The sequence below is a fragment of the Schistocerca nitens genome, chromosome 2, assembly GCF_023898315.1.
Source record: "Schistocerca nitens isolate TAMUIC-IGC-003100 chromosome 2, iqSchNite1.1, whole genome shotgun sequence".
Classification (NCBI taxonomy): domain Eukaryota; kingdom Metazoa; phylum Arthropoda; class Insecta; order Orthoptera; family Acrididae; genus Schistocerca; species Schistocerca nitens.
The window spans coordinates 354,751,257-354,765,643 of NC_064615.1; the positions used below are offsets into that span (position 1 = coordinate 354,751,257).

At 35.8% G+C, this 14,387-nt stretch overlaps 1 protein-coding gene across 2 annotated transcripts in view; it reads left to right on the forward strand.

Moving 5' to 3' along the window:
- The window catches only part of LOC126236177 (probable multidrug resistance-associated protein lethal(2)03659), a 298,489-nt gene that overhangs the window by 82,207 nt on the left and 201,895 nt on the right, over positions 1-14,387 (forward strand). For both annotated transcript variants that reach the window (XM_049945273.1, XM_049945274.1), the window contains 2 exons: positions 3,076-3,298; positions 12,549-12,705. In XM_049945273.1, the coding sequence (XP_049801230.1) occupies positions 3,076-3,298; positions 12,549-12,705 (380 nt within the window). The remainder of the gene's footprint in view (positions 1-3,075; positions 3,299-12,548; positions 12,706-14,387) is intronic.

Genomic DNA, 14,387 nt, shown 5'->3' on the forward strand with positions numbered 1-14,387 from the left:
TTAATTTGATCATTTTATGCAAGCATAATTTCACTTTGTATGGAAGTTCTTGTCTGGGGTGTTTATTGTCAGCATCCATATAGTTTTTTCATTAATACAATAGCTTAAGGTAACAGTATCATATTATTGTTTATTTTTTCATTGCTGTAACTTCAAGCAGAGGTAATTAACACTGTCACACTGCAACTAGCATGACTCTCTGTATTCAGCAAACAATTCTCAGATATTTTGAAGTTATAATTATAGAAACTGTGCTCACCATAAGCAATCTTGATATTAAAAGGTATTGTGCTTTCAAGGGTAGATCACTTATAGTATCCTTTTTGTAACATATCATATAACCTGTGTTAAAACAATATTATGAAAAGGACAGTTTTACTCACCATATAGCAGAGATGCTGAGTTGTGGAAAAGCACAACAAAAAGACTATCAAAAAATGAGCTTCCAGCCATTGTTGCACTCCATTCTGGATTTTTTGTTGTTTAATTTTAGCCTGTCATGAAGTGTACTTTGTGAAGTACTGTATAGTAAAACCAGAGATTTCATTAGCTTTGTCTTTTACATAGAATTCAATACTTTTTCTTTCTAAAACAGTCCGTTTTCTTTTAAATATTCATGATATCTCAAATGAGAAGAAAGGGTTTTCTATTCACTATTTCAGAAATTTAAACACCGCAGATACTTTTCTCCACATAACAACTTCATGCTGGTCTATTTTGTCACAGAATATATCTCAGTATTAGCATACAATATATGCCCCATATAAACTTTAAATTCATATGTATATATTGAAGTGTGGTTGGACATGAAAGGAACAGATATTTCTCTATTTGACAGTCACAGCAATAATTGTCACAGGGAATCAGAACAAAAAAGTGGTATCTTCTTGCGGTTGCTGGCCATCGACTGAAGCTGTCGCTCTGACTGACTTAGCGATTGTCCAGTCCCAAAGAAGTATATGAGGCCATGTTATTCTGATACCTGCATGTTCAACATGAAACATAAAAAATACACATTTTGCAACTATTTCATAAAATTGTAATGAGTAGAAATTCTTTACTTACATTTTAAAAGAAATATGTATCTTTAAATTGCTCAGGTGGCAAAGGCAGCAGTGTGTTCACAAACTCTGTCACACTACATATCCTCCCCTTAAGGTGAACGACACAGGGTTTAAGATTTGCTACAGTCTCGATCAAGAAACTACACAATGAACATAACAAAAATCAATTACAATATGCTAAGCTAGTTTAAGGGGCAGTCAAATGCAAACCAGACAGATGTAAGAAAATTAAGTAACTGTTTATTATTCCAAAAATAATCACCATAACTGTTAAAACATTTGTGCCACTGTGAAACAAGTGGTCAGTGCCTTCATGAGAAGATGTTTGTAACTACAGACCCATGATTGTACCCAGATGTACATCTCTTTGTTTGAAGCAAATTGATAGGCATGATTGTCTTTCTTCAGGGCTACAAAAATATTGAAATCACATGGGAAGTAATTGAGACTGTGTGGAAGGTATGTAATGGCTTCTGTATGGAAAAAAAACATTACAGATCTTCCATACTGTCCTGATCTCTCCTCATGTGATTTCCATGTTCGCTTAAGAACACATTAAAGTCCAAATATGTCTCAGTATCAGGCTTGTGATCATCATACATTCTAATACGCTCACTGGGACACAGAAATTCATTTCCAGCTAAGTCTATATTACCATACACTTCTTTCTGTAGATCCTCAGTAATTTTACCAAAATACCTATGTATGTGCACTTTTATGCCATATATTTCATTAGCAATTTTATTTATACAGTACCTTGTTTCAGTAATACATTCTTGCATATGGATCCCAAGCTGTGCATGTAATACCCCTAAATGTTCATTATTGACATTTACTTTGCATGTCAGGTCTTCAGTGTATCCTGAAATTTCATGTTTTGAGATTTCAGTACCAGATTTTATTTCACCTTTTATTTCCCTGGTATCTGTCTTTAATCCTTTGGTCTGTTCAGCTTGTGTATCAAATTTCTCCAACATTTCTTTCATTGCCTCATTATTATTTAAAGCCTTCAGCATTCCTACATATAACATTCTTTAATAAGTTGAATATCTTCTGTCTTCATGTTTCTAATTTTAATGTTAAAATTTAAACAGTTTAGTCTCAGTTAGGTACACTGAATACTGCAAAATGTGCCACTGATTGTTATAGAATCACTCCAGTGCTCTCCCAGTTTCCACCAACAGTCTCCACCTGTAAAAATTAATCAGATCTTCTTATTCTTTGATATGGGTTGTTTTTTCTGGTGAATATGTCTTCTTCTTGGATATCATGTACCAGGTTTATCTATATCTAGATTGAACCTTTCAATTTCCCTTTGAAGATTTTCTGTCTTCCCTACCAAATTCAAACTTCCAACATTTCATGCTCTTACTTGTAGACTAATACTGTTTCTTTGGTTTTTCCACCTTTTATTCATGGTCAAAACTTGCTTGATAGCCCCACCATGGATCCAAACAGGAGGCTAATCCAGTGCCTTTTGCCAGTGGAAAGATCATCATGATATTGTTGAATTACAGGCTACATTTTCTGTAGACACACATCACGTGTCATAACGTAATGGTTTCCACTGCCTTCTCCATTCTTATTCCATTCATTATTGCTGATTCTTCTCCCTTTTGCCCTCTGTCACCCCCAGAGGCAAGAGGGTGCCCTGACCTTCAATCCCCTCCTCTTACCTAAGTGCACAGCAAATTCCAACATAACAAATGAGTTAATATCATCACTATATTTTGTCATGTCAAGACTTTTTCTTCTTATCCTTATCCAACAATTACTTTTCCTTTGTTCCACATATTGTTAAATTAGTCACATATGCAATGATGTAACTATGCACATTCTGTCTCCTGAGGTTTTAAACTGAATTTGTTCTGCTTGAGAGCTATTGATGAAATGAAGTAAATGAATGCAAATGAAAGTAACAGTTTTGTGCAAAAACATCTAACTTAATATATGTTGTAGCTGCCATTATGCACAGCTGCTTACAATTACTGTTTTATTTGATATTTTGTAGGCGCTGAAGCTTAATAAGACTGCTTTGGCACAAACTACCATTGGACAAGTGGTAAATCTTATGGCTAACGATGTCAATAGGTTTGATATGATGTTTATACTTGGACATTACTTGTGGATTGGACCTATAGAAACAGCTATCATAACATACTTTATATGGACAAAAATTGGAGTAGCAGCATTTGGTGGTATTATTTGTGTTTTGCTGTTCATTCCTTTACAAGGTTAGTAAGGAAATATGATAATGATGAAATATATCTCTAAGTCAGATTCTGTAAGACAGCAGAGAAAAGAAATATGCAATATACAGTAACAGCTTTACTTGCTAATGGGAAATGACCCCCAGCGAGGTGCATGTTAAGGTTAATTATGTGAGAGAGTGGTCAGTGTACTTATTGCATTTTCACTGATGGTTCATTTGGATGCCCAAAAATTATATCTGTGTTTGTTTATTATTTCTGTCTTTCTAATATCTGCTTCATGTATTTACAGTGAACAAAATTGGGGAGAGACAACCACTCATGTAGCTGTATGATACATATAAAGTTGTAATCCATGGCCAAGATATTTGGGTGTGTTTAGTTGTCTATGGCATAGTGTTTGCATGAAATAGACAAGTATGGTATTCAAAAGTTAATAAAGCCTATACTGTTATGTATGTCGGTGGATCACTTGCTGATCAGCTACAGGTGAATGGCTATCTTTCCTCATTTTTGTGTATCATTTACATCCTTGAATTTCCATTGTTTGTATTGTTAGATACTTATCAGTTATTATTCTCTAGCAAGAATTGTATAAAATTTGCACATGCATTTGGTGATTGTCCAGCTGGAATCCTATTGCAGATTCTTGCATTGTTGGCCATTTTCTGGTAACCAGTCATTGGGAAATCACTAATCTAGGGCAAAGGAAGCTATAGCAAGATTGAAGTGTGAGAGCTATATTCTGAAGTTTCTCTATTCTAAATTTAGTGGTAGTCTTAAACCTTTTTGACCAGCTTTTCCTCCATTGTTACTCTTCCATTAGGTCTGTGCTTTCAGGAGGCATGTGCCTTCTACAATTTAGTGTCATGACTGTGCCTTATCCAGAGAATTACATGTTCTTCTGTAGATGATATGGTTTTAGTCCACTTGATAACCTGAACAGTATGCAGTGGGAAACTACTTAGCCAAAATCTAGCAGTAAACCAAAAGAGAATTTTTGCTATTTCTTGAAGTATATACATTTATGTTACATGTTTATATACTGATATATATGGCTGCCTTTTACAGCCATGACCAATTGAATGGTAACTTTTCTGTGTATAGTGGGTTCCCAGAATGCTGCCACTTATGGTGAAATGCTTTGCGAGCAATCAAAAAGTCTCAATACAGCAAAAAAATATCAAATTTTCTCCAAAATCATAATGTCTAAAGATGAGAATACCCCCTGTTTTATAAACTTCTGTTTATAAATACTCATACAAACTAAAATTTGTAGCAAGAAAGAATTTATTGTATTATGTTTTCACAATATATTGATCAAAGGATTTTTTAAATGTACATATACCATATATACATTTTCTATCCTTTCTTCTACATCTACCATCTACATTTACATCTTCATGAAAACTCTGCAGTTTACAATCAAGTGCCTGGCAAAGGCTCCATTGAACCATCTTCAATCTGTTTTTTTACTGTTCCACCCTTGAACTATGTGCGAGAAAAATGAACACTTAAATCGTTCTGTTCTCTTATTTCCTTTATTTTATTATGATCGTCATATCTCCTTATGTAGGATGGTGCTAACAAAATATTTTCATATGATAGTGATAGAAATTTCATGAGCAGATCCTGCCCTAACGAAAAGTCCCTTTGTTTTAATGATTGCCACCCCAATTCATGTGTCACATCTGTGGCTCTCTACATCTACATCTGCATATATACTCTGCAAACTGTTGTATCCATTATTAGGGTTTCTTTCAGTTCCATTCACGTATGGAGTGCAGGAAGAATGATTATTTAAATGCCTCTGTGCCTGCATTAATTATTCTAGTCTTATCCTGTCAGACTCTATACAAGCGTTTCATAGAGGATTGTAGTATATTCCTAGAGTCATCGTTTAAAGAATGACTCTCGAAACTGTGTTTGTAGACTTTCTCATGACAGTTTACTTCTGTGTTTAAGAGTCTGCCGGTTCAGTTCTTTCGACATCTCAGTGACACTCTCCCATGTGTCAAACAAACCTGTGACCATTTTTGCTGCCCTTCTTTGTGTACATTCAAAATCCTCTGTTAGTCTTAATTGAGACCATTGGCAGATACATATGAAGGGTGCACGCTGCCCTCCTCGTGGGGCTGCCCGCATTGTCACCCACACTGCCCTCGCCAGTCAGCCCGCATGATATTTGTTCATTTCTTTTGTCAGTCGACTCGACTGAAGCGAGTTATCGAGTAGTTGTACTTTTCTATGTAGCATGTGTGCCCTCGTCAATGTATTTTATACATTTCTGTTTGGCACATAGATAGCTGACACATAGCACATGTCCTATTGACGTAATTAACCAGTTTGCCAGGAAGAATGGGTGCATAGAATTCATCATTTGAGGAAGAGAACCATAATTGTTACTTTTTTATATCTCAAAATGGCATTGTCTCGTATATGTGTATAATCAGTTTAAATAAAACTTTCTTAAACTTTGCATGTGACTTGATTACTTTTTATTACAGTAAAATTAAAGGTAGTTCAAGATATCTTCAGCACTCCCTCCTTGAAGTTTTTCTGTATCCACCCGTGTTTGATGTGGGTCCCACACACTTGAGCAATGTTCTAGAACTGGTCACATGAGTGATTTGTAAGCAATCTGCTTTGTAGACTGATTGCATTTCCCATGATTCTACCAATAAAGCAAAGTCTACTACCTGATTTACCCACAACTGAGCCTGTGAGATCATTGTATTTTATATTACTACAGAGTATTATACCCAGGTATTTGTAGGAGTTGGCCAGTTCCAATTGTGGCTCATTGATATTATAGTCATAGGATACCATGTTTTTTGTTGGGTGAAGTGCACAGTTTTACATTTTTGAACATTTAAAGCAAGTTGCCAATCTTCGCACTGCTTTTAAGTTTTATCAGTTTCTGAGTATTTATTCTGCTTCTTTCAGACAGTACTTCATTATAGATAACTGCATCACTATTAGTATTGTCACCAAGGTTGTTAATATTCAAAATGAACAGCAACGGTCCCAACACACTTCTCCGGGGCACATCCGATGTTACTTCTGCATCTGACGATGACCCTACATCCACGATAACCTGTTGTGCCCTCCCTACCAACAAATCCTCAGTCCAGTCGCAAATTTCAGTTGATATGCCATATGATCATATTTTTGACAATAAACATAGATGTGGTACTGAGTCACATGGTTTTCAGAAATCAAGAAATACTGCATCTACCTGACTGCCTTGGTCCAAAGCTTTCATTATGTCATGTGACAAAAGTATGAGTTGGGTTTCACATGATCTGTGCTTTTGAGATGTCTCATTACATTTGAGCTCGGAATATATTCTAAGATTCTACGACAAATCAATTTCAAGGATTCTGAGTGGTAGTTTTGTGGATCTCTACACTTCTTCTAACTGCGTGTGACCTGTGCTTTCTTCCAACTGCTTGCCAGAGCTATTTGTTTGAGGGCTCTACAATAGATTATAGTTAGAAGATGAGCTAACTTAGCTGCAAATTCAATATAGAATCTGATAAAGATCCCTTCGGGCCCTGAAACTTTGTTCAGTTTCAACAATTTCAGCTGTTTTCTGACACCACTGACCCTAACATTTATTTCACTCATATTTTCAGTGTACGAGGATTAAATCTGGAAAGTTCTCCTGTATTTTCCTTTCTTTCAGAATTTCAAACTTCTTGCACTATTTGACATTGTCATATGCTTTTTCCAGGTTGATAAATTCTATGAATGTGTCTTGATTTTTCTTTAGTCTTGCTCTCATTATCAACTGTAACATCAGAATTGCCTCTCTGGTGTTTTTACCTTTCCTAAAGACAAACTGCTCCTCATCTAACAGATCCTCAATTTTATTTTCCATTCTTCAGTATATTGTTCTTATCAGCAACTTGGATTCATGAGCTGTTAAGCTGATTGTGTTATAATTCTTACACTTGTTAGCTCTTGCAGTCTTCAGAATTGTGCGAATGATATTTTCCCAAAAGCCGGATGGTACTTCACCAGGCTCATACATTCACCAGTGTGAATAGTTGTTTTCTTGCCTATTCCCCCCAGTGATTTTAGAAATTCTGAAGGAATCTATCTATCTATCCCTTCTGCCTTACTTGATCTTAAGTCTTCCAATGCTCTTTTAAATTCTGATTCTAGTACTGGATCACCTATCTGTTCTCTTTGTTGGATGTGAGGTCTGCCAGTTATGCAAAACACCATCTTTCTCAGTACCCAAACATGTTTTGGCACCACTGTGCCGTCAACAGTGGGTTTTCGTTTTCATTTATTCGTTACATTTGAACCCACTGTTGATGGCACAGTGGTGCCGAAACATGTTTGGGTACTGAGAAAAATGGTGTTTTGCATAACTAGCGGATCTCACATCCAACAATTTTAACTGCAAACATGGCCAATACAAGGAGCTGCAAATCAAAATGATGGATATCTGTTCTCTATTGACTTCTTTTTCTTCTTCAGTCACCTCAGACAAGTCATACCCCTCACAGAGGCTTTAATGTACTCTTTCCATCTATCCACTCTCTCCTCTGCATTTAATAGTGGTATTCCCACTGCACTCTTAATGTACTACCCTTGCTTTTAATGTCACCAAAGATTGTTTTGACTTTTCTACATGCTGTGTCAATTCTCCTAATATTCTTTTCTTTCTTCAGTTTCTTCACATTTTTCATGCAGCCATTTCCTCTTAGCTTCCCTGCACTTCCTATTTATTTCATTCCTAAGAAACTTAAATTTCTGTGTTCCTGAATTTCGCTGATCGTTTTTGTACTTCCTTCTTTCATCAATCAATTGAAGTATTTCTTCTGTTACCCATGGTTTCTTCGCAGTCACCTTTTTTGTACCTATGTTTTTTTTTCTAGCCTCTGTGATTGCCTTTTTTAGAGATGTCCATTCTTCTTCAACTGAACTGCCTACTGAGCTGTTCCTTATTGCAGTATCTATATTGTTAGACAACTTCAATCACACTTCTTCATTCCTTAGTACTTCTGTATCCCATTTCTTTGCATACTGATTCTTCCTGACTAATCTCTTACACTCCAGCTTACTCCTCATCACTACTGAAGTGTGATCTGAGACTGTTTTTGCTCTGCTATGGTAGTCATTGAATACTTCATGCATTGCTCTCGACAGTCAAATTCATTTCATTCAGCTTCTCACTTTCATAGTCCTCTGCATTGTTTCATACTTATTATGCAGTAGTTTTTTGTTTCTTTTTTAAGATTCTCTACAGTGACTGCATGAACTATTCTACTGGGTTCATATCTATCCAATGCATGGTCAACTATTCTTTCAAATTTGAGCAGTTCCTCTCCAAGCTCTTGCCCTGTGCTGAAAGTTTCAAGTTCCTTTCAGATATGACACTACTACTTCTTTGTCACTTTACTGAACATATGTACCTTTCTACTTGTTTCATTGTCCTTTGTACTTTGGTAATCACTGTTGACACAACCATGTCATGGTCACTGATACCAGTTTCAGTGCAGGTCTCCTCAAAGAGGTCAGGTCTATTTGTTGCCATTAGATCCAGTATATTTCCATTATGACTGGGGTTCCAAACTCTCTGTTATAGATAGTTTTCAGAAAAGCCACTTAGTAATGTTTCACAGAGTGTCTTGTCACAACCACCACTAACAAAACTGTAATTTTCCCAATTGATTGTTAGATGATTAAAGTCTACACTGATTTTTACATTTATGATTGGGAAACTTACTTACAAGTTAACTAAGGATTTGTCTAAAGTTTTTGGTTACATCAGGAGATAAGTCTGGTGGGCAATAGAAGGATCCAGTTACTATCTTATGCTTACCCTGATACTTGAGGCTTGCCAAAACAATCTTGCATCCAGATTCAATTTTCATCTCTGTGAATTTGAGTTTCTTATCTCCTGTGACAGATACACCACCTTCCCCAAAAATCTCACTGCTGTCAATTTCAGTTTTCAATCAGTTTTCTGTAGTTAGTATTATGTGTGCTTCACAACTTTGCAGGAGCACGTCAAATTCTGGCATTTTGTTGTGAATCTTAGGTAGTTAATTACTAGGATTTTAATGCTCTCATCTGTGGACAGCGCAGCATTCTTTTGCATCTCATACTTACACCTCTGAGTCTCCTACAGCTATCGTACTGGATGGACCATAGCCTAATCTACAAAACCCTCATGTGCAATTATACAAAACAAGCTACCCTTCTTTGAACTTTTTCAATGTCCTCCATCATTCATTTGTTTTGTGGATCCCACACTGCACAGCAATACTTGGAAGAGGATGGACAAGCATAGTCGAGTCAGTCTTGTTAGTAGAACTGTTGCATTTGCTAAGTGTCCTGCCAATAAATCACAGCCTCTGGTTTGCTTTTCCCACAACGTTATTTATGTGACCATCCCAATTTAAGTTATTCATAATTGTAATCCTGAAGTACTGATTGAATTCAAAGGTGTTGGACTTGTGAGATTTATCATGTACCTAAAATTTAGCGGTTTCCTTTCAATATTAATGTGCATGAGTGCACACTTGTTATTATTCAGAGTCACTAGCCACTTTTTGCTCTATACAGGCATCTTGTCTAAATCATTTTGCAAATGGTTTTGATCATCTGATGACTTTTCAAGATGATAAATGACAGCATCACCTGCAAACAATCTAAGAGGGCTGCTCAGATTGTCTCCTAAATCATTTATACTGGGTGGTCAGAAATAGTCTGAAAAGCTTGTAAAGGTGTTGGAGGATAGGTTGTGTTGAGAAATAACTCTTAAGTACAAAATCAGTACATTGTGCCATTTTCAAGTTAATTGTCAGTAAAGTTAGCCAATCAGGCTGTTGCGCATACCAATTCAAACATTCTGCCATATACAATTAGTGTCAGTTGTTCTCATAGTATAGATGACATTGCATGCAACTGCTCAGCCTCTGGATCAGGGTCAATGTCCAATTTTTGTATCGCTCTCTTGTTCGATTAGAAAAGCAAATGAAGTATACATTTGGTGACACCAGCTCTGGTGGGCTGCTTCAATTAACACTTCCTTAAGGAATGCCAGATATTACTTCTGTTTTATTCAATGACTTTCTTTCAGTTATTGTGAACTATGACCTTTTTGACAGAAAATCATGCACTCAGTAACATAATAAGATGAAACTCTGTAGGCAAGCAATTTTATTAGATGTCGCTAGTGCTGGAAATCTAAAAACATGGAATCAATTTGAGACCCCTATTGATGGCACTCATTACTTCCTGAGAATGAAGAGCTGTTTGTATTAAATGAGAACAACATTTTTTGATTATGTACTGACCACATCTTAATAGATTGTTTCCTTGGAGGTAATTCATAATTTTTGAACACAGTATATGTTCCAAAATCCTGTGGTGAATTGACATCAGAGATATTGGTCTGTAATTCAGCCTTTCTTGAGTATTGGTGTGACCTGTGAATCTTTCCAGGCTGTACATATGGATCATTTGACTAGCACCCGTTATGTGTAATTGGTAAGTAAGGAGCAATTGTATCAGAATACTCTGAAAGGTTCCTAACGTGTATACTATCTGGACAAGAGACCTTGCCTTTCCTTAGTGATTTAAGATGTTTCGCTACACTGAGAATACCTGTGTCTAAGTTTGGCATGATGGCAGTTGTTCTTCATTCAAATTGCGGAATGTTTACTTCATCTCCTTTGATCAAGGAATTTCAGAAAACAGTTTAGTAACTCTGCTTTGGTATTAGTCATCTGTAACATTACCATTGCTATTGCGCAGTGAAGGTACTGATTGTGTTCGCCATTGGTGAACTTTACAATAGACCAGAATCTCTCTCTCTGTTTTCTGCTAGTTTTTGAGATAGAGTATTTTTGTGAAATCTGTTGAAAGCACCTCACATTGAAGACTGTGCTAAATTTTGAGCTTCCGTGAGACTTTGCCACTCTTGGCGATTTTGCTGTCTTTTGAATCTGGCATGCTGTTTTCATTGCTTCTGCAACAGTGTTCTGACCTGTTTTGTGTGCTATGGGCGATCAGTACCATCCCTCATTAATTTACTTAGTATACACCTGTCAATTTCCATTGATACTATTTCTTTTAATTTAAACCACATAGTCAAATGGAAGGAGTGGAGATTGCCTCTTAGAAAAGCAGCACCAAATTTCATCTCCTTCTTTGAATATATATGTTTTGTGTTTATTTTATTTTTGGTGGATTTGGATGTTATTGTATTCAGTCTTGCTACAAAGACGTTGTGGTCACTAATCCCTGTATCTCTCATAATGCTCCCTGTTTGCTCAGAAGTATTTTTGGCAAGAGGTCAGGTATGTTTTTGCAATCATTTACACTTTGAATAGGATCTTGAACTAACTGTTCAAACTAATTTTCTGAGAAAGCATCCAATATGATTTCAGATGACATTTTATGCCTGCCACTGACTTTAACCATGTACCTTTGCCAACTCCCCCTTTGTTTTCTAAATAGACTTACCCATGTATTCTTTCATAGAGATTAAAGTATTTCATGGCCCTGGAAAGGGCTGGGCCTTGAAGGAAACATGATAATAAACAAATGTCATCCAAAAAGGTTAAGTACTTTAACTAATTCCTTTGTCTTCTTTTATAACTCGTTAATTTATAAGCCATTCCAACCTGAGATGCCGTAGTTGGTGGTCGTGTGTGCATGAGGTGTGCTTGCTTGTGTGTATGAATGGTGTGTGTTTGTCTTTTGCTGATGAAGGCTATGGCCAAAAGGTTTATGTAAGTGTCTTTTAATTGGGCTTGATAGCAACTTAGTGTGCTTCTTTACAGTACGTAGCAGTCTTTTCCTACATAGTTGAAGTCCTACCTGGAATTACCATTATTTAATTTATTTCATAATTTCTATTAAACTGTAACTTCTACGTGACCACATTAACGAAAATTATCAGATATTTAAGATCCAACTATAACTTCATAAAGATTAAAAGCAAAAATCATTATGACTTTCTTGTGATTCCTGGTCAGCTATTTATTGTTATCTGATTCTTTCACTTAGTTTATAGTGCACTGTGGGACATACCTCCTGGAAGCTCAGCATGGCATCTCCTTTTTGAGTTACTCCTAGTTGTCCTGTCTTGCTTAACTGTAGCTAATACTTACATTTAATTGATATTCATGTTCTTGTATTATGAAGTTCATGATTCTATGTGCATTTTTAGCAAGGAATATCCAATTTAAAATTTTGTTTAAAACTTTTATTTGAAAATAAATTCACAGTGTTCAATATTCTACAGGTTATCTTGGTAGACTAACTTCCAGATTCAGGTACAAGACAGCAATTCGCACAGATAACAGGGTACGCATAATGAATGAGATAGTTTCTGGAATCCAAGTTATCAAGATGTATGCTTGGGAGAAGTCATTCACAAGTTTAGTTGCTGCTGCACGAAAGTGAGTATCATTATGTTCACAGTGTTCCTTTTATCATCTTAAAAATGTAAGCTGTAAGAGGAATATTACTGAAACTTAGTGTATATTATGAGCATGTACTGTGTGCCTGTGTGCGTGACAAGGGTGGGGGTGGGTGGAGCACCCATATTCAGGAGGGCAACAGTTTAAATCCCCACTCAATGATCTAAATTTCCTGTTGTTCCCATAAATTGGTTTAATAAAATACTGGAATGATTTCTTTGAAAAGGGCACAGCTGATTGCTGATTTCCTTCCTTATCCTTCCCCAGGCTAAGCTGATGTTCCATTTTTAATAATCTCATTGTTGATGGGACATTAAACCTTACTCTTCTTTCCTTATACCTATTCCCCTATCAAGAATATGTACCTTAATCATCTTTCCTTATACATATGGATATCTCATAATTGCTGTCTCTGGAGATTTTCCTTCATATTGGTGCCCTTATTCCAGACACAGTGTAAGAATAATGCCAACATCTGTAAACATGCAAATAATGAAAATAAGTTGCATAAAATTAGTTTGCTCCTTTCATATATGAATATCTGGTAAACCAAAAAATAATGGTATTTACATACATGAAACATGCTTTCTTCTAAAATTACAAATGGTCATACTGTTATATCTACATACACCAGTCATGTTTGATTGACTATGTTTCACCAGTGAGTGATGGGGACAGATATGAGGGAGCCAATTTCAGCTCTTGTAAACATAAAACTGGACGCATTATAGTGTAGTATACCACAAGTTTCTGTTTTGGGCCTTCTGTTGTTCCTGATGCATACTCATATGAATGATATTCCACTTGCATGTTTCAGGAGATGCAAATTTCATCATTTCTGCCAATTCTAAAAGAATAGGAAAAAACAGTCATACCAAACCTCTTACCAGAAAGACACAGATATTTGAAAATATCAGTAAATTATTAAAGGCACGTTGGATTATTATTAAATTTGGACAAGACATAAAACATACAATTGACTACTTCTTTTACAACTCCTCAAGCTATAAAAATGTATACTCAAACAGTGAAATACAAGAAACAGACACTTCAGTTTTGAGAATGACAGCTAGATAACAACCTCAGTTAGAAAATTCACATCCTAGAATTAATTAAGCACATTAGTGCAGCTACATTTGAAGTATATTTGACTTGCGTTGTAGGTGATTTAAAAAATCAAGCTATTCCACATATTTGCAGGTACAAATGAATCAGTGAACCAATTTTTTGTAAATTAAACTTTCAGGGATAGTGTTTCAGAATACAGAAGCTCTTTCTAAGGCTTATCTCTGGAGTTAGTTCTAGAACATTTTTCAGATATCTCAGAACTTGGTAATTTGATACCTGCTAAATATTTTTCCTTTTCACAAAATAAAGTGAAAGATGTGAATAAACATTTAAAAAGGCCTCATGATTCACTGCCAAGAGCTGCTAATAAATACTTCTTTACTACAGTCAGTTTCAGTCCTCAAATCATCATCAGGTATCCTGTATACCAGTGGAAAGAACAAAGGAAATACGTTTATATTTAACTATACACACAGACAAGAACTCCCAGAATAAGGTGTTACATACTCACTTATAAAGTAATAAGACTGACAGTGTTCATACATATAAAAATACTTAAGGACAATGCATTTCTGCAGTGTTAGCAGCCTCAT